The sequence below is a fragment of the Phaenicophaeus curvirostris genome, chromosome 14 (assembly GCF_032191515.1).
Source record: "Phaenicophaeus curvirostris isolate KB17595 chromosome 14, BPBGC_Pcur_1.0, whole genome shotgun sequence".
NCBI lineage: Eukaryota > Metazoa > Chordata > Aves > Cuculiformes > Cuculidae > Phaenicophaeus > Phaenicophaeus curvirostris.
The window spans coordinates 20,303,113-20,327,058 of record NC_091405.1 but is presented as its reverse complement, the minus strand read 5'-3'; the positions used below and the strand labels follow the sequence as shown (position 1 = coordinate 20,327,058).

The 23,946-nt window shown below is 46.7% G+C and overlaps 1 protein-coding gene across 1 annotated transcript in view; it reads right to left on the bottom strand.

Moving 5' to 3' along the window:
• TSHZ3 (teashirt zinc finger homeobox 3) overlaps positions 1-20,131 on the bottom strand; it is a 63,076-nt gene extending 42,945 nt beyond the window's left edge. Inside the window, exon 1 of the mRNA XM_069868272.1 lies at positions 19,966-20,131. Coding sequence (XP_069724373.1) covers positions 19,966-20,005 — 40 coding nt within the window. The 5' untranslated portion in view covers positions 20,006-20,131. The remainder of the gene's footprint in view (positions 1-19,965) is intronic.
• Between the last annotated feature and the right edge of the window lie 3,815 nt (positions 20,132-23,946).

Genomic DNA, 23,946 nt, shown 5'->3' with positions numbered 1-23,946 from the left:
CACACGCACAGGAGCCTGCGTGATTCCGGCTGCCTTTGGCAATGGAAGATCAAATGGCAACAAGCACAACCGCACGGGTACAGCCGGGGATTCCCTCTTCCTGATTCCCTCAGTACTGTGGGATAAATAAAACCCTGTTTAATACTAAATTTGTACTTCTCTAAGTGGTTTTACGCTACCTCAGGAAAAAAAGAAAGCAAAACATCACACTGATGTTTCCTCTGACCCCAGACCCCTTTGGCTGGCATTAAGAGACCCACCAACTTCTCATTATGCTGTGCTGAAAACTCTGTTTTCTGGATACGCAGCAGGGGTAAGAAAGCCCTGAAGTGCATTTTTTCAGGAATTAATACCAGGGCAAGCAAAACATTGAAAAGACGACTGTAAGGGAACTCTGTATTTCACCGAGCACCAACACTCCCTCACACATCATATGTCAGAAAACTATCCGTTCAGTACATAGACTAATGCCCCATTACGAATGTATCTAATTTCAGGAACCTCTCTCTCACTGCAATACTTCTCTTCCAAGAAAAAAAATGCACCTATATACATATAAATTTAGACCTTCTTGAATCATGTAGTCCTCCTAGTTTTGATGCCTGAATCCAGCTCTTTCTTTTCAAGTTTTGGATCCATTAAAGACACATAAAATATATTACGATGTAGAGTAAGAAGTTCTATCTGCCCTTCAAAATACCAGCATTTACCAGACACTTGACTGAAGGTAGATTTTGTGTGATTATTTTTAATAAGCAGGCCCCAAGAACCTGAATATCTCAGAATGCATTTACAACCATTTGCTAATGCAAATAATTTGGACACACGTTATCTTTCAAAATGTGCATGCTTTCAGGCAAACCAAGATTATACAACATTCCAAATAGCAGAGAATTTGGTAACAATCTAAACCAGCATCCTTGTAAAAGGATTTTAGAATAGAGTTGATGACAGACTTGAGATGCCATCGAGGGCACAGCCACACAAAGCTTTAAGGGAAGAGTCGTTAAAAATATTCTCATGTTATACAATCGGTGGGGTCGGGTTCACTGTCAAATTAAAGACGGCATCTTTTTTATTTTTCATAGTAGCTTGTTCATCTTTTTTCCTGCTGATGTCACCAGTATTTTGTGTCTGCCTTGATCTTATTTTTAATGTAATTTACACACATCCAAGCACCAAAAGATAATAATGGTAATACTACACAGCGTGGTATGGCTAAAATGCAACTTCAAACTTCAGGACCGCGGCTGTAATTTGTTTTCTGTCTTCGTTTGCCAGGTTTCGTGATAATGAACAGAAGTAAAAACTCTGATGAAAACGTATTTTGAGAAACTGTCACTTACTTGTGAGGAGATGGGGAAAAATACTAGACGTTTTGGGAGTCCCAGCTTATTTTGGCATTAGCCGCCCCACCACTGCTGCACGGATCGGGTATAACACAGCACACAAATGCCCATAAGCACTCGAACTGCCACTGTAAATGGCAATTTTTACTGGTTTAAGCAGAATGCCCATTTTGGATAGCAATAAAGGAAAACCAGCAACCAGAGGGAAACAGCTACTGGGAAAATTACAGATTCACCAGGGATCTTTCACTGAACTTTGCTTGCAGAAATAGGAAACAACCTTGACACATACAAACACCATCCTCCTCTTATTTTCCTCTACTACTCAGAGCATTTTTTCATACAGAAGAATGCGTGAAGCCCACTGATTCACTACAAAACTATCTCCAGAAGATAAGGCCAGCTGTAGCTGCAGTCTAAACACGGGTGATAGGCCTCTCTCCCTCTGTTTTCAGGGACAGCAGACAATGTGTGCCTCCTGACAGTATCATCAGTATAAACTTTATTATTACATTTGGTATTTCATGAGATGTCTGGCAGCTGATTGCTGAGACTGCATCGCGTATAGCTCTCCCACACGTTTCCCGGGTATTTACAGAATTCCAGTATAACCTAACCTGTTAATGCTTCTGGAATGTATAAACACTGTTAACTGTAAATTCCCCGCACCAACATTTCAGAAATAACCATTAAAGAACTTGGTGGCTAACTGTTGAGGAAGATTTTTTGATTTATTGAATAAAGTATCATCATGGGATAAAAATCAAGATCACATTTTTAGGGAGACATGACATATCATCCATAACGAGATGTAATTTTGTACTAAAAGAGTACGATAAAGAGTGGGTTTAGAATAGAATCAGTGGCTAAATTTACACAATGCTGTTACCCATCAATACAGACACTTGATTGTGATAATACTGTCTATTTATAATTGAATATTATGCTGAATATTAACAAAAGTTTCTCAGTAGCACATTAGTAACTGTCTAATTATTCCAAAACAAATGAAAATATTCCACCTGATTGAATGCCATCAAACAAAACGTCTGTTCCTGGTTGAGCCATTAGCATTACATTAAGTAAAATAATTACTTAGCACCTACTCCCAAATCCTTAAGGGTTCCTAAGTACTTAAATACGCACAAAAGCCTATTACTTGACAAGATGAGAACCCAACCAAGAAGTGTCTACCAGGATTTGTCTGTATCTACACGACATCAACGAGTAGAGGTCCAGCATAACACGGGTGAAATTTTGTGCCTTAAGCTGACGCTACAGGTCTCAGTGAAAGCCCAGTAAAGTCAGTGAGTGAAAGAATCATGTTTGAGTTCAGTGGGCTTTGGACTGGGTCTCAACAATAGCAAACACTGGTAGCATCACTCCTTGTGGCTTACTCAGAAAGACAATCCATAGCAGCACAGGCTGCTCCAAACCTTTCCTTCAAGCTACCAACAACCAAGGCAGCCTGCAGAATACCTGGAAGTGAAACTCCACAGGACGGGCTAAACTCCAGCTGCAGTGAGGACGCTTGAAGATGCTGCCTGGCATGTTCTGGGCTACCCATGAATGTCTGCTAGGAGGGGCATGGCCGCAGTCAGCTGAACTGGAGGAGGACTGGACAGCCTCTTTAAGGTGCCCTCCACATTTCTGTCCTACCATTCTGCAACACGGAAGCAGACACAGGAAAGAAACTGAAGTTCTCCAACAAATCCAACTTATGTTCTTTTTCCTACCCATAGCCCTAGACTACTTGACCTACCTTAACAGCCGTTGTTGTTAGCTGTCAATAGCTTTCATTGTATATAACGTGGCTAAACAGTTCTCAGATAGGGTCCATCACATATAGGTGCGTGGGATCCAGCAGAAAGTTCTTCTCCACACAGGCTGGATGGAGCCGTGACGGGGACGAGAGGCTTGTGCTGTAATGAAGCAGTGGCACCCATCAGACGCCACGCCAGCTCAAGGAGCTGAGGGCAGGGGAGGGAAGGACAAGCTGAAAGGCCCTTTTCCTTTCACACTGATAAATACAACCCTGAAGAGACTGGCTTTCTGCCTGGTCCTCAGCTCCTTAATCTAAAAACTGGCACCACTAAATCCAGATAAGCAACTGCTGTAGACTCAATGAAGAATCAAATGCCTCTTTTCCCAGTGCAGGTGCATCCCACGTTGAATACATTCAAGACCCCAATTATAAGATTGCAGGTTCCTTAGGTGAAGACATTGCCATTTTAATGTTTTGGAGAAGGTTTTGTCTGGAAAGTAGGGAGCGCATCAGTGATCTGACAGACTTCAATAATCACAGTTTTTAACACAAAAAAACCCCATGGGGACATCTCTGATGGATGCAAACAGCAAAATCTGTGGCCTCCAGAGAGTTAATATTGTTACAGGTTTGTACTCCTGCTGCTGAGAAGACCCACTTATGGATTAGCACTCCATTATGCCGGGCACAACACAAGCATAAACACACAAAGACTTTTCTACTTTGGCAATGTGATCAAACTACTTTACATAAAGTTGATAGCACAATCCAAGTACATTCTCCCAGTCTTTAGAATGAAGCACACCAGTCATTCTATCACAAATTTTAACTATTTCGTTTCCTTTTATCCACATTCAGTAAATCAACTTTACAAAATGTCTGTAGCGCCTACAAAAATAGTTCTTAATTTTACCCTAATGCAAACAAATAGGTTTGTTAACTAAAAACCACTAGCAGCCAACACCAAGTCACAAAAGATGTTTTCTTTTGAGAAATGTTAAACACTTTGCTTCTTCACAACCGAGCACAAGTTTCCAAAGGACGATAACTTTGTTTTGTAATTTTTTTATTGCTTAATCATGAAGAGCAGATTGAACGCTTGAGTCACACCATTTTGCGTTGCACACTCCTACAACAAGAATGTGCTGTAAAATTTTATTTCTTTTCCCTTCATTCAGCTTACTGCTCACTAGTCCTCCTGCTTATTCAGCTAACCGCCTCACACAGAAACGCAATCACACAGCAAGATTTCACTGCTGCCAGAATATTTTACACAGAAAACATATAAGCACAAGGAAATAATGCACCACTCTTCTCATATATTACATCGGAGTATTTGCTAACTAATATAGATAGGAAGCACTTTATTGCAGGCCCAGAGCAAAAACAAAGGAAGACAAGGTATCCTGGGTAAATGATACATTTCAGCATATAAAAACCCACTCACTCTTGGCTGTTTCAGGTTCTACCATCTACTTTTCAAATATGCTTTCGATAACAACTGCAACAAGCCCAGCCCAGTTGGTTCACCTAATTTATGTCTCTCCACTTTACTCATAAAGTTAAGCCAATGACCAGAATTGTACTGTTAGGCAAAACTATCTAATTATTAATATAGCAATTGCAAGGGGATTTGATGGTTAACTAGGAAGCAAAGCATACATTTAACTCTCAAACAACAGCACAGCATATATGGGATTTTGAAGGTAAGTGAATGAGAGTGACATATAAATTCAGATATTTCTCTTCTGGGGACCATAGAGCAGTCCAGATCTCTACTGATCGGCCTCTTCTTCTCCATGGCACTAGTCCCGCCTCTCCCTTCTCCTGAAGGCATTTCCACTCCTGCTCCTTTCTACACAATTACCCTGGACATTAGAGCAAAAGCAGTCCCCTGCCTGATGGCTTGTATCTGATCATTCCCTATCTTCAAGGCCATCTGGCTCTGCTCCTGGTTTATCAGGTGACATCAGTTAGTCATCCTGCACCTATGACAGTAAGCCCATTATCTTTTACCCCTGTCATTTCTGAAGGGGCATCCTAGAAAATATGATGAATAAAACAAGATATTTTCATACTTCGAAATACCTACAAATGTATTGCATGCACTTCACTGCAGTGTGGCCTGGACACTGAAAGATGTTCACTTAGAGAACACCAGGACATCTTCCAAGCCTCAGGCTTAGCTTGCAGAAGACTTTTCTTAAGCATGCTGCCAACAAACTGAGAACTGGAGATAAGAAATATTTCTGTTCCACTGCACTGGCTTGGAGGACCAAACCCCTAAAAATCACTGTGCATATAAAAGATAGAAAAGCAGGCTACACTGAGAGGAATAAAAACGGCAACTAACCTTAAAAATGTGGAATAAAAAGTCTCTCTCCTATCAGAAATCTTCAGAAGGAAACACATATTCTCAACCCTTTAAGGAGACAGCGCTCTCTAAAGACAGGGAGAAAGACCCCGGCTCGCTTGCCGTGAGGAGGACAGACCTGAAGACGATGTGTCAGATAGCTGCGATGCAAGAGCCTGGAATACGCAAGGCTCTGTACTGGGGGGGAAGCAGCGTTGTACGCTCATTCAGCTCAGCCAAGCATAGGACACAGTTCAGCCGAGCACATTATATATATTTCCTCAAGATATTTTTCTCGGCATACAAATATGATGTAACCCGGTGGTTCCTACCAAGATACTACATTCCATTTAACACCGTGAGTTAAACACTGGCAAATACTCGATTATTATTTGACCGCTTATTTTCAACTCCCTTCGCACATTCTTCCATCAGTTGAAGCAAAACTGTTTACTATCTGTTACGGTTTCCACATCTGACATATTCTGCCCATTTTTCCCTACATGTGAACAAAAAGGCAAGTCAGCTTTAACACATTTGGTACCACAGTATTTCAATGTCCCAAGCCATTTTGTTTAAACAAGCAACCTGCATTTGGGGACAGGGAAAGAAGGGGCTAGGACAGAAAAATCCTTTCAGAGAGTCCAACCTCTTTCACCTGTGAATCAATAAACACTGCAGATGGGGAATAGCTATTCTCTCTTCCCTCAACGCCACACGTGGAAAAAGAGACTAGGAAAAATCAGAGGGAAAAGATGCACCTTCATTCAGTGAGCAGAGGGAAACAGATTATCACGGGGAACTTTTGTCTATAATCTGCTAAGAAATCACTACCAGACTAAACAATAGCTGCCTACATTCCAACATGCAGCCATCTATCCATATGTCTCTTATCCAACATTTTCTTGATGTCAGCACTATATATCCCTCCATTAGGGAACCACTGCCACAGTCCCCCTATCAGTAAATAAAACTGTGATCAGCAGATCTGAAATACAACAAATACTTGAAAAGGTATCAGAGGTGTTGATATGTGAAAAGGAGACAAATCCGTTTCTCAGCAAAGGAGAAAAGGGCTCTAAACCCATAAACACATCACCTTGTTTGCAGGCATGGCTATCCCACATTTATTTAATGCACAGAAACAGGTGAGAGGAAACACCGCATACCCGTAAACAAACACACCTCCGTTGCCCTGTGTAGACGCAGGCCCTACACACCAGTGACCAAAAACGTCAGTAATACATCAAACTGAATTATCATTATGTATAGAAGAAAACCGTATTAAAAAAATACCTGCCAGCAACTCCAGACAACATCCTAATTTCACATGAACACACTACGCTATCGGTGATTCTGGTCAGACGGGGAATGGAAGGTATTTCTAAAGCCAATGCTCATGTGTATGACTATGACTTCAGAGAGATTTTCATACTTCTCACACAAACTTTGGTGAAAATCACATTCCAAGGAAGCACTAATATGAAATGTTAATTGAGGCTACAGATTTCTCCAAGTCATCCAAGTTAACTTCAGCCTGAGCTTCCTGCTACCAGTGTTGAAGCGAACAGCCCGATGCAGCAGATGTGTCACACCCAGCACTCAGATGGTCCCCCCTTTCCTTCTGAGCTGTGTTCTCTCCTCCTCTATGTAAATACTGGAATGATTACAAGTGAAACAGGGTGTGAGAGCAGAAAATGTGATACAGGCTACACACAATTAGCAGAGGAGCTGCTTGTGACACACTGCTGCAAAGAATTATGCAAAGAATAACCCCAGGAATTAGCCAATGCAAAAGGGAAGGGGTGTGCAGTAACAGTGAGCAAGCTTTCATTCTGCAATTTTAATTCCCAGTATTTTACAGCATAGAAACTGGCAAATATTGCTGATAATCAGCATGATATTAGTGGGTTTGATATTGAAAATAGCGGGTTTGTTCTCCCAGCTGCAGAAACTTGAAGTTGCTTTGTCCAGTTCTAGAAAACAGCGTAAAGGAAGTATGAAATCAGAAATGAAAAAATAAAGAGGGAGGGAAGTGGCAGCCACCACTGCTTCACTACTGACAAAATATATTTTTGAAGGAACAAACCCTAATAATGCAACCAGCATACTTGTGTTCTCCTGCAATCAGTATGCCCACAGACTTCTAAGTATGAACAAACACCAGAGTTGGGAGGGTTGGACTACATGAGTACTCTGCCCAACAGTCAAAAATACGATATTCCACTCTCACAAAGATGCTTTCCAGTATTACGGGTTCAGAGATCCAGCTTTTTGGCATCTCTGGCATTCAAACCGGTCTCCCTAATGTGCAGATTGATGGCAGCAGGAGCTCTACCTGGCTGTTTCGCGAGCACTGGGTCAGCGATGCTCTGGAGCAGAAGTGCATTCCTGGGTACACTGGTGCTGGGGGATGCTATGCCGCACCTCCTACCAGGGTACCCAAACTCTAAGGAGCTGGACGCTAGGCTTTGCAACATCCTTTTTATCATTCCAGCTAAGAGGATTGCTGGAAAACTGCATTCAGGAATCGGCTCCAAAGAGCCCACTATTCCACACACTGACTGGAACCGAGGTAGGTACGGCCTCAGCATCTTTCCCATAAGGAATGAAGAGCAACGCGGTGGATTGGCTGAGCTCCGCCTGCCTTGCTGATGTTAGTGCAACTCTGATAGCTGCTGTACAGGATAGCGGAGGAGACAATGCGCTGAAAAGGTGGCCCAGACTGAAAAGGCTGGATGAAAGCCTTGGGACCCTCACTTGGACGGACGAACTGCACACTCCGGTAACTGCCCGTGCAGATAGCAAAGCTGAAAGAGGCTTAGTGCAAGCATGCAGGAGATTTGTGACAGAAAGTTAGAACTCCATGTCAAGCCTTTCATGCAAACAATAAATATTACTTCTACTCATAATCAGACTTTTCTCCAGCATCGTCTTTGAATGTTGAACCTTTTTCAATTAATTAAAAACTATGCACTGCAGAGTGCATATTTTATCAGCCCTCAGCTGCTTAAGTGTCTAGAAAAGACCAGGCAGTTTTTCTTTTTTCCAGGCAACCCAGAGCAAGTACTTGCAAGGGTCATATCTTTTTAATTATCTTTTCTCTCTTTGATTAATTATTCCGTCTGACAATAGCGTGTTTCTAATGCTATTCACCTGCCTTTGATGATTGACAACTTTTCTGTCGGATTCAAAGCAAACAGCTGCTGCCATGATTGCCTAGCAACCGGGATGTGATGGATGAGCCCCAAAGATGGATGGCTGCAATAAATCATGTCTCCAGCTATAAAACTGAAAAAAGGGATAAGAATAAAAGCGAACCAAAAAACAAAACAAGGTTTCTTCCCATGAGTGCTCTCAGCTCCTTACCAATTACACCTGAAATGGACTTTGTGTCTATTAATAGCAAAGTTTTCTAATCAGTAAGAATGCAATGATGCCATTTGTATCAAGGTGTGTTTACAATTGTTCCAGCAAATTGGCACTTGTACTTCAATTACCTACTGTATTACACAACTGCAGAGGTAGGAGTTCAAAGTTTTACCTTCTCCTGGTAGAGGCTTTATAGAAAACATTATGGGTTTTCAGGGTTTTCTCATGATGCTGGACTTGAGCAAAGTGTACAAACTTGAATTATCCTTACTTTCGGCAACTGAGAGAGCATACCAAAAGCAAACTGAACTGAATTTGTAGAAAAAGTAACAAACACCCGACTTCTGAAAAACTCATTTCTATAAAACTCATAGAAAGTCACTGTTGGCTTTGCGAAACTTTTTAATCTAAATGCCGTACATTGTTTATTAATGTTCCTATAAATCCCTCTTTCCAGGCGGGAACCTCACAATCAAAGTGCATGTGAGAAGGAGTGTTTCAGAAAAGCCAAATTCAAGACCGATTCAACAAAAAGCCATTCTTGTCTAATTTTACCTACCACTCCTGCCAATGATTTGGGTTTTGATAGATGTGCCAAGCAAGAAGCATTCAATAGTTTGTCAACTCAGAACAAGTTTAACTGGGCGGCGAATCACACTTGCCCAGAGATGTTTGTGCAACAACAGCCCATCACTTGAAGTTTGGTCACGACCAATTGCTGAAGCGGCTCTCTTGCCAGAGTGCCTATCCTGATGGTCGCTGGCTGCCTGCACTTCCAAGACAAGACTTAATTGCCTATAAAAAGCTGCTTCCTTAATTCTTCCAGCAGGTGGGGGTGTCCTGGTGCCAGCAAAAGCGCTTCGAAAAAGGAAGGGATTGCCCTCGCTATTCACACGGACGGGCTATCCACCTCCAGGAGCATCCCAGACACCTGGGAGCGAATGCTAAGGTTCAAAAGATTCACAACACTGGGTGCAGAGGGAGAGGAAGAGAGAAAAATGTAAAGGCCGAAATAATTATACTCTAAAACTTTGTTTTCTTTGCCGTTATGCGACCAGAACGCACCCTGTTAGCAAAAGGAAGCTGGAGCCTGTTAATCTGTTCACAAGCACATTTTTCAGCCTCATTTTTATACTGGAGCTGGCAATGTCTGACAATGCTATGCTGGACCAGCTACAGCCCTGCTTAGATTTTAGTGTTATGTACAGCACGTGTCTGTATCCATGCAAAAGATTGCCTGTACCCTTGCACGGGCCATAGCTTTGTCTACGTTCTTTACATTTATCGAAACGCTCTCACGGAAAACTTAACTCTGTCTCTGCCTGTCCCTCTCTCTGTTGTACAAACAGACACATACGCACACATGGAAATCCAGCCCCTAAAACAATTGTAAGGCACTCCTGTAATGACCAGCTAGTATCTGGTAACAAACAATGAGAAAGCAAAGCCATCAATCACAACGTGCACGCCGAGGCCTCCATTCTGTCCCAGCTCATCCAACTCTCAAGTTACAGCTTTACACGGCAAGTCTAAATAATATTCAAAATGATAAATGGCACTATAAGCCTGATATCCATCATCAATCTTTTTTTAAGGAACATCCATCTTCAATAATGCACGTTTGAATCATGTGAAACCAAGAGCTCCCAGATTCATTTACACAACCCCCAGCAAGCTGGTGCTGCTTGAATGATACGTGTCAGCCAGTTAGTCCCAACTGCCAAACTTGAAAAAAAAAAAAAAAGGCAAAAAAATAAAATAAGGCAAATACAAAGAGTGGGAGAAAAAGAAAACAGAAGGGGAAGATCTTTCAGGGGTGGAACAAGGCAACTTGGCAGATCATACGAAGGGACACAACCTCTCCCGTGGCTTTGGCAGCACCGTCCACGGCGCTGGGACCAGGCAGGCTGCGCGATGGGGACAGCGAGGGACCCCCCCGCGCCCCGCCAGGGCCCGCGTGATAAATGACACGTGTCATTCTGTCGGGAGGGAAGGGTGGGTCCGTGATGGATGGCTCTGCTGAAAAGGAAATCGACTGTTTGGCATGGCGCGGCTATTCTCCACCAGGATTTAGTTTCAGAACTCTAAAATGAAATCTCCGATGTTTCAAGTGCACGGTTAGGGCAGGACGACGTGCGGGCCAGGCAGCTTCCCCCCCTTCCTCCCCTTTATTTTTTTCTTTTTATCCTCTCTCTGCCCTTCGGATTTCAAAAAACTGCTCCACTGACTGGAAACTGCAAAAGAACACACATATATCAAAGTCTTCAATAGTTATGATCCATGATAAAATTTAAATAGGTTGAGGTTTCTATTTTTATTTATTATGGGGGGGGGGGGAATGGCATGCAGGCTTGACACAAAAGCAAGATAAAAATTAGCATGTTTGAAGTAATCGTCCCACAGCTTGACATCTGCATAGTAAATTTTAAAGGAAAAAAATGTGTCAGGCAGGCATGAACCATTCCCTCCCTCCCCCCCTCTTTCATTAGCTCACTGGCAGGGTGGCACTTCTGAACCTCATTACTGCAGGAGGATTTATGAAGCTGAACCCAATGGCAAAGAAAAGGCATCTGTCAATAATTGTAGGGAGCTGCACTCACAGCTTTGAAATCTCATTAAGTATGCAGTTATCAGGCATAAAGATCAAAAACATTACTCAACTCCGACAGAATCTTATGGAGGAACATTAATTAGCAACAGGCCTACAGTACAAAAAAAAGAAAAAAAACCCAGACTTCCTCTCACACCTGCCCAACCCACAAACCAAAAGAAACACTCCCCCTCCCTTCCGAAAAAAATAATTCCCAGCATCTGAGACTGATCAAGTACATGAAACGAGAGAGAGAAAGAAAAAAAACCCCAGTTGAGACAGTCTTGGCGGTGAGGAGAGAAAAGGAAGAAGCTGTCAAAGTTGAGAAGGATGTCAGCACTGGCCCCGATTACAAGGGCCCATACAGTTCCCAGGCCTTTTATCATCCCTGCCATCAAAAACAGGCTCCGTGTCACAGAGGGATGAGTGATGGCTGCCAGTCTCCAGCCGCCTGGCCCAGGCTCGGGGCCTCCAGCAACAGGCTGGGCCGCGGCGGAGAAGGCTCCCAGACAGCACCCCGCTCCCTTCTTCCCCACCACCAGCCAGCCAGGGGTTGCTCGGGGTGTGTTTGTTCAGCTTACAGAACTTAAAAGCAACCCTTCTGCTCGCCACGCAAAGTCCGGGCCTTATTCGAAAATAACACTCACAAATTCAAATAAAAATCTCCTCTTTGTCCACACTAAAGCTGGGGCTTTTGCTCATCTCGTTGCCAGTTGGCATTTGAACCACAATTGGTGCACCCAGTTGCTTAGAAAATACAGGAGAGAGAGATACAAATTTGGGGGGAAATCCACTAATTCAAGGCTGAAGCTGGACCATGAAAGCAAGTGACCTTTGCGGCACGAAGCCCAGCGCGCGACTCGTCCCCAACCACGGCCACAGGAACATTTTTTGTTACAGAATCAAGGATATCAGCTACACAGCTCAACCCACTGCACATCTTCTTTTCATTTCCTCTCTATCAAAACCCCTGTTTGCAAATAATAATTCAAAGCTACTTGGTAAAAAAAAAAAAAAAATAAAAGGGGGGTGTATCACCTTCTATAGTCTTTTTCCCACTTGGGGCTATTCCTGCAAACCTCCCTCTCCAGTTACGCGCTGCCCTTCGTCCATTTTATATTTCCCATAATTTTGCGCTGCAAGAAAGCTTTCCGCTGCCCAACTTCATTTCTGCGTTATTTACTGGGCACTGGATTTTAATACAATGTACGAATTTGTCCTTATTCCATGAGATACGCGGTGATATTTATGTGTCACTTGTAGCACCGCTGAAGATTGGCTTCTTAATGAACTACAGCTTTAATAGCACAGAATCAGAGATGTACGTGCGTACAGATAAGACAACCTGCCAGTCAAAGGCTTTTCGATATCTAAAATTCATTCGTTTCCCGAGTAATGTACTTTAAAATAAAACATTAGCTATGACAAAATACGGAAGCGGAGGTTCCGCTCTAAACAAGATTTGAGAAAGAATTTTACATGAAGTGTTACAATAAGGTGTTTATATTTTTTCATATGCTTACCATATTACTTTTATTATGTGTAGCATCAAAGTGATTATAGCAATTACATCTAACAGAATTAATTATAGAACATCCCATCACTCCTAAATACATAATGCATTAGAGGTAAGCCAAAGAAAGAAAACATCTTGACTCTGGTGACTATTGTTGGAATAATTTTTTTTCTCCAAGCATAAAGGCGAAACCAAAGTAGAAAGAGACATACAGGAGCGGCGGGGCAACACGCTAGAATGTGAACTGCGGAAACCTGCATATACAGGCAGGTATGTTTTTAACAAAGATACCAACCTGCGCGAAGCTGCACTGCCACAAATATCCATGTAAAATCCATTGAAGTTTTTTTAATCACAAAATATGGAAACTAGCCAATTCACCTACCCAATGTGTTAGTACATAAAGACAAGAGTGTACGGGTGAAAGAGTTACAAGCCTTTACGTATGCAAAATAAATTCACTCAAAGCTTCATTAATATTAATTTAAATTCAGAACCCATTTACATTAAATTGTTCATTAAAAATTGCCTATTTTATGCAACGTGCATGCCGCAAAGAACACATAAGAAACTGAAACAGAGGGCTCAATTTAACGATGGAAATATCAAAAGTAAATGAATTTGAGTCATTCCAAACGAATAATAGAAGAGGTCTCTCCCCTGTGCTGACGCGGGGACTTTGGCAGAGTTTGGCGGAGGGGGATACCAACCCCTTGCTCCCCTCGCCACAGCTTGGTCACTGCCCTTCGGACCTCACCACCACCAAAACACAGCCTTGCTAAAACACGAATTATTCATAGACAGGACCTAAAAATACCTCAGCAAAAATGTTCACTAGCCCCGAGCTCCCGGAACCACTCCACCACCTGTATTTATTCCACCCGGTGCCAAGCACAGCCTATCTGCTTCCCAGAAAGAAGAGGATGGGAGGTGAAGGGAAGGCAGGCTGGGAATGGGGAGCTCTTCATAAGCAAACTCCCACTCCAACAAACACAGTGATCTTAATGCCATTCCCAACAGCTGTTCTGAATGAAGAAGAGAGAGTCATAATTAATAACATGTGTCCTGACAGAATTAATTAATAATTTATAATTAAGTCTAAAATACGAACTTGGATTATTCTTGAAGAGGCGCACCTCCACTGACCGAACAAGCCAGGTGATGGCATTGGCAGAGAGCTTTCTGATATTTTATCATCTTCTGGTAACTCCTTCCCCGCTCTGCCTCTACCCCTGGGGTGAGGGGGAAACACCTTTGAATATTTTCTGAGAAATACCTTAAAGTTGCTACTCACAACAAGAGGTGTTTAAATGCTGCAGCGTGGCTCCCTACCGAGGTGACCAAAACATCTTTCAGGAGCAAAAGCAGGAAGAAGAACCTCGCAGGCTCTGAAATTAAAGCCCTACTTATTTCAACTCTTGCAGTCCTTTATAGGAAAACACTACCAAAGCATTTTGAGCTCTTTGAAAGCTCTATTCTGTATTATTATACTTGAGAAAACTACCACACAGACTCTCGTGGGCTAAGCTTTAAATCCTTTGAGCCAATTTTCATGCAGTTTTTTTTCTAAATGTTGAAATTGAGAAAAATCAATTGCATAATTTTTTTAAATCCTCCTGCTTTAGGTAACGACACACGCCAAAAAAAAGCAGCGCATCCATTGTTTAGTGGGATTTTTAAAATTAATTTAATGTCTAACTGCAAATGCTGGAAACTAGAATTAATCTGTCTGGATAAAAAAAGGCTTACAGACATTTAAATGCATGTATCGGGACACTTTATCAACCTAACATAAAATTGTCATCTTATCTTATTATATGACTATTTTATGCATGTGTCAAAGAATTTAAAAATGAATGCCTGTCTATTCAGTCTAATTACAACTGCATATTATCTGTCTGGATGTACCAGTCCATATCATTGTTACCAAATACAATATATTGTAGTCACCTTTCATTTTTAACTTAAGGCTGATAAACCACAATTTGGGCGTAACTGAATTTAAAAAATAAAAAAAAAAAAAAAACCCTACAAACTCAAACACACACAGAAGAGAAGAAAAAAAAATAAAGCAGACTCAAAGAGCGGAGGTAGATTGTTTAGTAAAAGACGGTGAAGTGTTTCAGAGAGGAGATAACCCAGGCTGGCTCTGCACCTCTCTTCTCCCCGGTGTTGTATCACAACCACGCACACACACCCTCACTTGACAATGCAACACTTGAGGCATCGCACTACTCGCGCGACCAGCAGCACCTTGTAAATAGGGCTGAATTAAAATCTGACAATCCCTCTTTGGATTCGCTAGGAAACGGTCATGACATTGGATTAAAATATGGATTACTACAGCGTAAAGCGAGCAGTGCCAAGGTTTGCTCAGAAAGATAACACGTAAGGTTACTTTACGTCCTGGCAAATGATTTCTTTTCCTTCCCCCCTGTACCACCATCTGTTTCAACACAAGCGCGCACGTAGCACACTTCAGAATTCACCCCACACTTCACCCCGAAGGTGATCTTCTCCCAGGGAGCTCCCAGTGATCCCGGGAAGAGGGCTGGCAAAAAGGACCCCTCTCCTCCTGCCGGCTCCCCCGGCTCCGCTGCCTTCCCCAGAACCCTGCAGCAGTCACAATTCATTCTAATCACTTTACAAAACAATCTTTAGTAAAAAGAGGAAAAATGCAGACTTGTAAGCCAATTTAAGAAATAACTGCTGATACATCAGTTATTGACTATTTCACTCCTGCTCATGATAGTGCTCAAGGCAAAACCGAGAACAAAATGACAACATCAACCGCACGCAATAAACTGTGGCCCAGGAGAGCACTGAAGCCCTAATTGACAGCTGTCAAGCTAATGGGAGAAATGGCAGCTGATTCTGGAAAATTCTCTTTTCCAGGCAGATATTCAGGGGAATCTATCAGGCCTTTTTATATTTATGCCCCTTTTTCTTCTTTTTTTTTTTTTTTTTTGCATTGTTCCTCACACTTTGCCGGAAAAAAAAAAAAAAAAGAGAAAGCGGAGGAGAGCCATAACTAATCATTTTGTCAGCTTGCTGCTAGGAAGAATCTCTGTCCAACAGAGAAATATGTGGCAGGTTTGGAGGCAAATAACATACCAAGGGCTGACACTGCAAGTACCTTTATAGGTAGTCTACTTTATCGCTACATTTACTTTTGGGGTATGTATGTAGTTGCAAGCAATTCCCATAAATTAAAGCGAGCATTCAAGTTCCTGAAGTCGGAGGCGCCTGGAAACGCGGCTGCCCAACCCATGTCTGTATTTCCCACCTCACCCTGGAGTTGCTGGGGCACATCAAGGGCACTCAAGTCCCCAAAAAGCACTCAGCATCTCCACAAAATGCAGCTTAACGTATTGCTGTGTTCATACAGACCGTGCACACCTCTGGAACGGAACCATTGAAGTTGTGAAGAGCCCAGAAAGTATGCAGCCATCTCCAGGTTTTAAACAATACTATATAGGAAAAATAAAATACCGCAGGCCTAAGTTAGGGTTTTTTTGTTTGTTTGTTTCCCAGAGGCTTCAAAACTCAGTGCAGTTGCTGGGTTAAAAAGCAGTAACTGGTTTTTTTTTCAATTTAAAAACAAACAAGCAAACAAAAAAAAGTCAACGTGCTTCCAACAAATCCTTAGTTCCCAGCCCTCCTCGGAAGGGCTGTCAATGTGTACAAAATATCTATTAGGTCGATTCTGCCAGGAGGAAGTACGTTTTCTTGATCTTTTAAATAGGTTTCTAAAAAATCTGCAAGGGAAAGCTGTAATTTAAGGATGGATAATTACCGTTTGCATGAACAGGACCAGTCCCTGCTACTACAGTATCTTGGCTTTCCTGGCCAGTAGCTCCAAGAGTAAATACCTTCTCCTCCTGCCTAGAACGACAGGAGTGGCTGGAGCAGCAATCCTGACCATCTTCTTCCTTTAACAGGTGAGGAATAAAACTGCCATCCCTGACCCTCCCTCCCTGATTTCTCTAGGAGCTTCACCTCAGTCTCAAAGCAACCAACCCGAAATGATCATTTTTCCAGATTCCTGATTCTCAGAGACAGCTTTCGCCTTCCACAGTGTGGTGTTAACACTTGGGCTAGACATAAAGAATTTGTGCACCTGCCTGTTCTGTCTGCGAGCTCTGTGCTGCTGAGAGGGCTTTGTTGTTGTTATTCTACTCCAGACCATTAAAAGGGCCCTAATTCCTATGACATGATTATCCAGGTACCAAAGCCCATTTGTCACCTGCAGCAGAAAATTGAGTTAATGCACAACTAAAGGCAACCAGGACTGTGTAATATCAACTTGATTACATCAAACTAGCTGCAAACCTAATTCTGCTGGATGACACTGCGTGGAGCTTGTCATCTCCAATCATTAAAGCTGTCAGGAATCCATCAGGTTTACAGCTAATTAGGTGAACACTAATGAAGCTGGCAAAACAACTTTTCTTTTTTTATGGCTGAGCGGACCTTTCAGTTTGGAGAAAAAAAAATTCTCGAGTATTCTCAAGGTTGCTGGGGACTGGATTTCCTGAGTTACCAATCAGCAGACATCTTTAATTCTCCCACCACCACCACCTTTTTTTTCTCTCTCAGTACCAAGCAATCAATTTGTCATCACTCTCAGTATGCCACAAAAGCAGTCATGAACCTTATAACTCGCAGCTCTGAGGCCAAAGAGAAGGGAAAGAAAAAAAAAAAAAAACCACCAACCTAAGTTTCTTCTGCCTTAAAATAAAACGCCTCATGCAGTTCACTTATTTATCTTCATGCACTTATCAACAGCATAAATGTTCTTGTTTTTTCACTCTTCTCAAATAAGTAGCCCTTCAGTCATTCTACATCCCCCATATCCATTAGGCAGAGGCATTTTGATAAAGTAAAGCCAAAGCTAGTGTATGGGAAAGAATGAAAGCACTCACTCTGCCAACTTCTGATTGACCATTAAGCTATTGATGAATGTGCCTGTCAGGAGAGAGACAATTAAATCAAATATGAAACAAAGTCGTTTTGACGGGTCATTTTGATAGAGCAAAACCATTCTTCCATCTCCTATTAGTCCTGCAGTCAAGTTTTTGTAATGAATATTTCTTAACTAACCTGTTATTTCTTAGCTGTTTTTTAAGGTGTTAAGAAAAAAAAAGCCTTCGCTTTTACTGCTCTCAGAAAAAAGTAACATTTCCAATGTGACCGGTAAAGCAGCGTTTCAGAAGGAAGCAATTATAGACAATACTAAATGTTTAATGCGGCTATCAAAAAGCTAAAAGTTTAAAGAGATTACACTTCTGCTAAATATGAAAGATAGATCCCACATCACGGATGGCTCGCTGAGGAAAGGAGGGAGAGACGGGGAGCGGGAGAGAGAGGGGAAAAGATACCTCGGAACGTGTGCCTGGAGCAGAATGGTTTTCCTCCAGCCTACAGAGAGCCCCTCGCACAGCCCAGCGAATACAGCAAATGCTTGGAAGAGCTCGATTTTGCAGAACTAAATTAATGCCACAAAACTGAAAATTTCTCAAGTATTAGAAGTTCACCTTTCTGATTTATTTGAAAAGCGCTACTTGCCCGCCTGGGCCAGAACCGCGACACCTCAAAGGGAGCTTTTGGCCAGGATATTGTTTGCTAGACTGTATCCCTGCAAAACTTTCCAAACTTTCTCCCTGCGAGCAGAGGGTGCGAGGCTGCTCTCAGGTCGGTTCCCATTTCCCAAGCGCTCGCTGCACCCAGGTAGGGGTCAAAGGGGAGAAGAACGGACAGGTGGAGGTGGTTATGCACAGCCTGCGTGACCCCCGCGTCCCTCGCTGCTGACCAGAGCCAAACCACGTCACCCACGAGCTGCCTCTCACCTTTCCTGGTTTCTAACAGCTTCTAGCAAGGTGCAGGGCACCCCCAGCACCCCCAGAGTGCTCCCCGAGCCCCTGGGTGCCCCGCTCGGTGCCTCCTGGCGCAGAGACCCCCGGGGTGACCCCTCGGTCCCCTCCGCGATGCTCGGGGTGACACCTGCGGCCGGGAGCCCCCAAAGTTGGGTGACAGGGAGTTGACAGCCCACGTGTGACGTCACCCGGCCCGGCGTTACCATGGCAAGTGATTTATTGATGTTTATCGGGAATGAATAGATCAAAGGCAGCCAGATGACAGGCGATCAATCAGCCATCAAATCAAGGATGGCAACAGGCCAAGGAAACCTTTTCCAGCCCGCACAGCCCCAACTCAGGATTACTGTAAAATTACGTGCGCCTTTTTTTTTTTTTCTTTTTTCCTATTTTCTCACTATTTTCTTTGCCGTTTGGCTTTTCCAAAAAAAAAAAAAAAAAAAATCAAAAACCCTGTTTAACTTTAACAGGAGTTAAAAAGGAAAACAAACAAAACAAAACAAAAAAAAAAGAAAACAAACCTGACCGGGACAAAGCGTCGAAAAGTATTTCTAAAAAGGAGAGAAAAAGAAAAAAAACGCCTATGGAGGAAATTGCGCTATCAGAAACGCTCGCCAGGCGTTTGACAATACACAGACCCCTCTTTCCTCCCCTCCTCGGTTTCCTCCGCAGGAGGAAACCGAGGAGGGGAGGAAAGAGGGGTCTGTGTATTGTCCCTGCTTTTCTCCTCATCCATACGGATCCCGGGATCTCCCGAGCCGGGCAGCGCCGAGCGGGGAAGGGGAAAAGTTCTACGCAGCAGCCGGGGCTCGTCCGGCTCCTCCGGGCACCGCGCGGAGCCCCCATCGCCCCGTCCCTCCCGGCTCTGCGCGCCCTGCCTCTTGTTACAGGGAAAAAAAAAATTAAAAAAAAATAAAATATAAGAAAATAAAGAGTGTTTTCACCGCTTGGCACGGCCCGTCGGCGAGGGAAAAGGGGACGGAGAGGGAGGAAGGTCGCGAGGAGCGAAGTAGGAGGCAAAGTCGCGGGGGAGAGGAGCGACCGAGGCTGAGACCGCGGCTACCCGGACCCAGCAGGGACCCAGCCGGGACAGGGACGGGGCAGGGGAAGGGGAAGAAGGGGCAGGGGAGGTCTCGGGTGGTACCTGCAGCGCGGCGCGGCGCCTGCTGCTTCCTCCGCGGCATCCTGCGCTCGGCTCCGCGGGGCTGCTCCGGCCGCGGCTCCAGGGATGCGCTGGGGAGAGATTTTTTGTTGCTGTTGCATACACGGTGCCGAAGAGGAGGAGGAGGAGGAGGAGGAGGTGGAAGAGGAGGAGGAGGAGGCGGCGGAGGAGGAGGAGGAGGAGGCGGCACAGAGGAGAGGGCGGCCCCGCCGCCGCCGCCGCCGCCGCCGCGGGCAGAGGAGAGGGGAAGTTTGACAAATCGCCCCGGAGGAAGGAGCCGGGGGGGGGCGCCCCCCGAGGAGGAGCGGGAGGGAGGGCCGGGGAGAGCCCCCCGAGCCCCCGCCCCGAGCCCCGAGCCCGCCCCGCGGCGGGGCCGAGGCCACCCGGCTCCCCGCTCGGCGCCGCGGCCGCAACAGGCGAAGCTGGAAGGGAAAGGAGCCGGCGGCAGCGTCACTCCGAGAACTCCGCAAAGAGGGAGAGGGGCAGGGAGGGGAGGGGGGGGGGGGGGACGGAGGGAGGAGAGAGGGGGGCGAGGAAGGGGAAGGGGGGGGCAGGAGGGGACAGGGCTCCGCCGCCCCCCGCCCCGCCCCGGCCGGCACCGCGGAGAGGGGGAACCCGCCCCCCCCCCCCCCCCGGCTCTCACCTCTCGCCTCCCGGCCCTGCGCCCCCCCACACCCATTAACCCCCCCAGCTCCCACCGGAGCCCCCCCAGCCCTAAACCGAGGGGACGGGACCCCCATCTCGGGGTGACAGCAGCGTCCCCCTCCCTGCCACGCCGGGGTACGGGGCTGCCCCCCCGCCCCCAGCTCACAGCGTCGCTGCACTCCCCCCCCCCCCTCCCGGTACGGGACCCCCCATCCCGTTCCCGGGGTGACAGCAGCACCTCACCCCTCCCCTTCCCCGCACCGGGGCACGGGACCCCCCCATCCCCCCCTCTCCCCGCGGGGTGCGGCCCCCCCGGCCCCACTCACCGGCGCCCCGGGCGCATCCAGCCGCGCTGCCCCCGCCCGGCGCCGCGGGGCGGACACCCCGCGCACTCCTGGCGGAACGGCACTTTTCCCCTCCTGTGCCGACTTTTCTTGTGGGTTTCCCCCCCCACACACACACCCTCCCTCCCCTTTAGTTTTTTTTTTTGGGGGGGGGGAGGGTGGTTTTTGTGTGTGTGGTCCAAGTTCGCCGCCGCGCCGCCGCGCTCCCTGCCGCCGCATCGATGCGCTCGGCGCTTGATTGCGCGTCCCTGGGCGGCGGGGCGGGGGGGGCGGGGGGGGGGGGGCGTGCGGCTCCCTGCATCCCGCACGCCGCATCCCGCATCCTGCACCCCGCATCCCCCACCCCGCACCCTGCATCCTGCATCCCCCACCCCGCATCCAGCATCCTGCACCCCACATCCCGCACCCAGCATCCCGCATCCCTCACCCCGCATCCCCCACCCGGCACCCTGCATCCCGCACCCCGCATCCCTCACCCCGCACCCTGCATCCCTCACCCCGCATCCCTCACCCCGCACCCTGCATCCCGCACCCCGCACCCCGCATCCCCCACCCTGCACCCTGCATCCCTCACCCCGCACCCTGCATCCCGACCCCGCATCCCCCACCCTCCATCCTGCATCCCTCAGCCCGCATCCCTCACCCCTCACCCCGCATCCCTCACCCCGCATCCCTCACCCCGCACCCCGCATCCCTCACCCCGCATCCCTCACCCCGCACCCTGCATCCCTCACCCCGCATCCCTCACCCCGCACCCCGCATCCCTCACCCCGCATCCCCCATCCCGCATCCCGCACCGGGGAGGCGCGGCAGGAGGGGGGGGAAACAACAACAAAACAAACCAGTAGCGAATTTATTTTTTTTTTTTTTTAACTTCGCGGGGAGGAATTTAAAAAAAAAAAAAAAAAAAAAAAAAAAAGGATGATCTCACTTTTACGGTAAGATTAAAAAAAAAATAAAAAAAATCTCCGCTCGCCCCCGTTCTCCGGGATTTGGGCTCGTTCCAGGTACCTGACTAAGTGCAGATGTTGCTGCGTCTCCCCATCGCTGCCGCTCCTTGGCTTTCCCTTCCCAGGTTCCAGGAAATTCAAACATTTTACAGGGTGGGGAAGGTTTGGGATAATTATTTTTCTTCTTGATTGGTATCGTTACGAGTTGATTTTTTTTAAAAAACAAAGCTGATCTTTAGGATGAAAAATAAATAAACAAACTCGCGCTCGCCTAAAGCGCCCGGGAATTTGCTGCCCTGGGGGAAAAGGAAACGTTTCTTGCGAACGAGGAGCTGGTGAGTTGTCAGTCGCCCCCCGGCGCTGTCCCCCCCCCCCCCAAACCTGCCCCGGGGTGGGGGGACGGGACCCCCGGCAGCGCGATCGGCGCTTTCCCGACGAGGAGCGCTCGGAGGCTCCGCCGAGGGGACCTGGTGGGGAAAAAAAAAACCCAAACACCCCGAAAACTACCGGGAAACGACAGCGTGTGGATGCGGTTTAGCGCTTAGTCCTCGCCAGAGCCGGCAGCACCCCCGTCCTTCATCCCTCGGCTGCAGAGCATCCCGGGGAAAGCAGCGCCCCACCACCGATTTTTTTATTTTTTTTTTTTTTGGAGGGATGGGGGGGGTTGTCGCAAGTTGTACCAACTTTTTCCCCTCCTCCTCCCTCTCTCCACACCTCCTCCCTCTCTCTCCGCCTCCCCCGGAGGATGCTCGGTGCCCCCCTCGCCCTTCTCTCCCCCCGCAGCCGCCCGGGGATGGGGGGTGAGCGGGGCCGGGGGCGGTAGCAGCTTCCCCAGCAGCGCTCCCCCCCCTTCTCGGAGCAGCACAACCCGCGGGGAGGGTGCGGGGAGGATGCGGGGAGGCTACGACCTCGGCGGTGCCACCAAACCGGGAGGGGAGGGCACCCCCAGCCCCCTCGCCCGGCTTTGCTGAGGGAGCTGAGGGGCTGGGAACAAGTTTTGGGGTGGGTGTGAAACCAATTCAGCTTCCCCCACCCCGTCCCGCTCCGTGCGGTTAGAAATAACCCCGGTGCGCGAGAGAGAAGCGAATAATCGCGCAGCCGGACACACGCCCCGCGCTTCCACGCTCACAGCTCGTTGCCAAAAGGCTCGGGAAGTTGTAGGATAATTTGGTTGTTAACTGTATCATTTTTTTTTATTTTTGTTTTTTAAGGAAGAAAAAAAAAATCTATTGAACTTTCTGTCAGCGAATTGCAGAGGGCAATGCAGATTCCTCCGTGTGCAGCAGCTTCCTCGGGGGTCACAGGCTGTTTCAGAGAGCCAGAACCCGTAATTTTATTAAGTGTAACGTTTACAAACATAACGCATCAAATCGATGCCTGCGTCTCAAAGGCTCCGCACACGAGGCTCAGCTCCAAGCTCGCCCTTCCCGGCAGGTTTAAACCGAGGTACCAATTATTTACAAGTCCCATAATTAGAGAACCAGCGCTCCTGAGCTCCCCCCTGGGCTGGGAGCGTTTTTCCTCTCACCGTTGTCTCTGCCCGTTTGGTTTCCCTCGGGAAAAGGCTCCGTGGGGTCCCCAGACCCCCCGCTCCGAGGGGGGATCCGGGCTGGGATGCTGGAATTAACCGTCGGGTGTGGGAAGAGCCCGGGACGAGCAGCAGGGAAGTTTATTCACCTTGGAGCGGCCGCTCCTTGGAAAGCAGCGAGTGCCGGGCTCTCGCCTCCCTCTCCCGAGCGGCGCCTCGAGGTTTCTCCACTTGTTCCTTGGGAAGAGGGGAAGGAGAAGCCGGGTCCCGGTCCTCAGGAGCGGGTGGAGCTGCTCCAGGTTTAATAAAAGAGCCTCCGGGGGAGAACAAACCCGAGCCGGTTCGCACTGGGGCTGGGCTGGAGGATGGGTTAGTGATTGATGGGAATGGTTGGACTCGATGATCCGGTGGGTCTCTTCCAACCTGGTGATTCTGTGATTCAATGAACGTGGATCTGATGAGTTTGTTTAAAAACTCCCCTTCCCACCACGGAAAA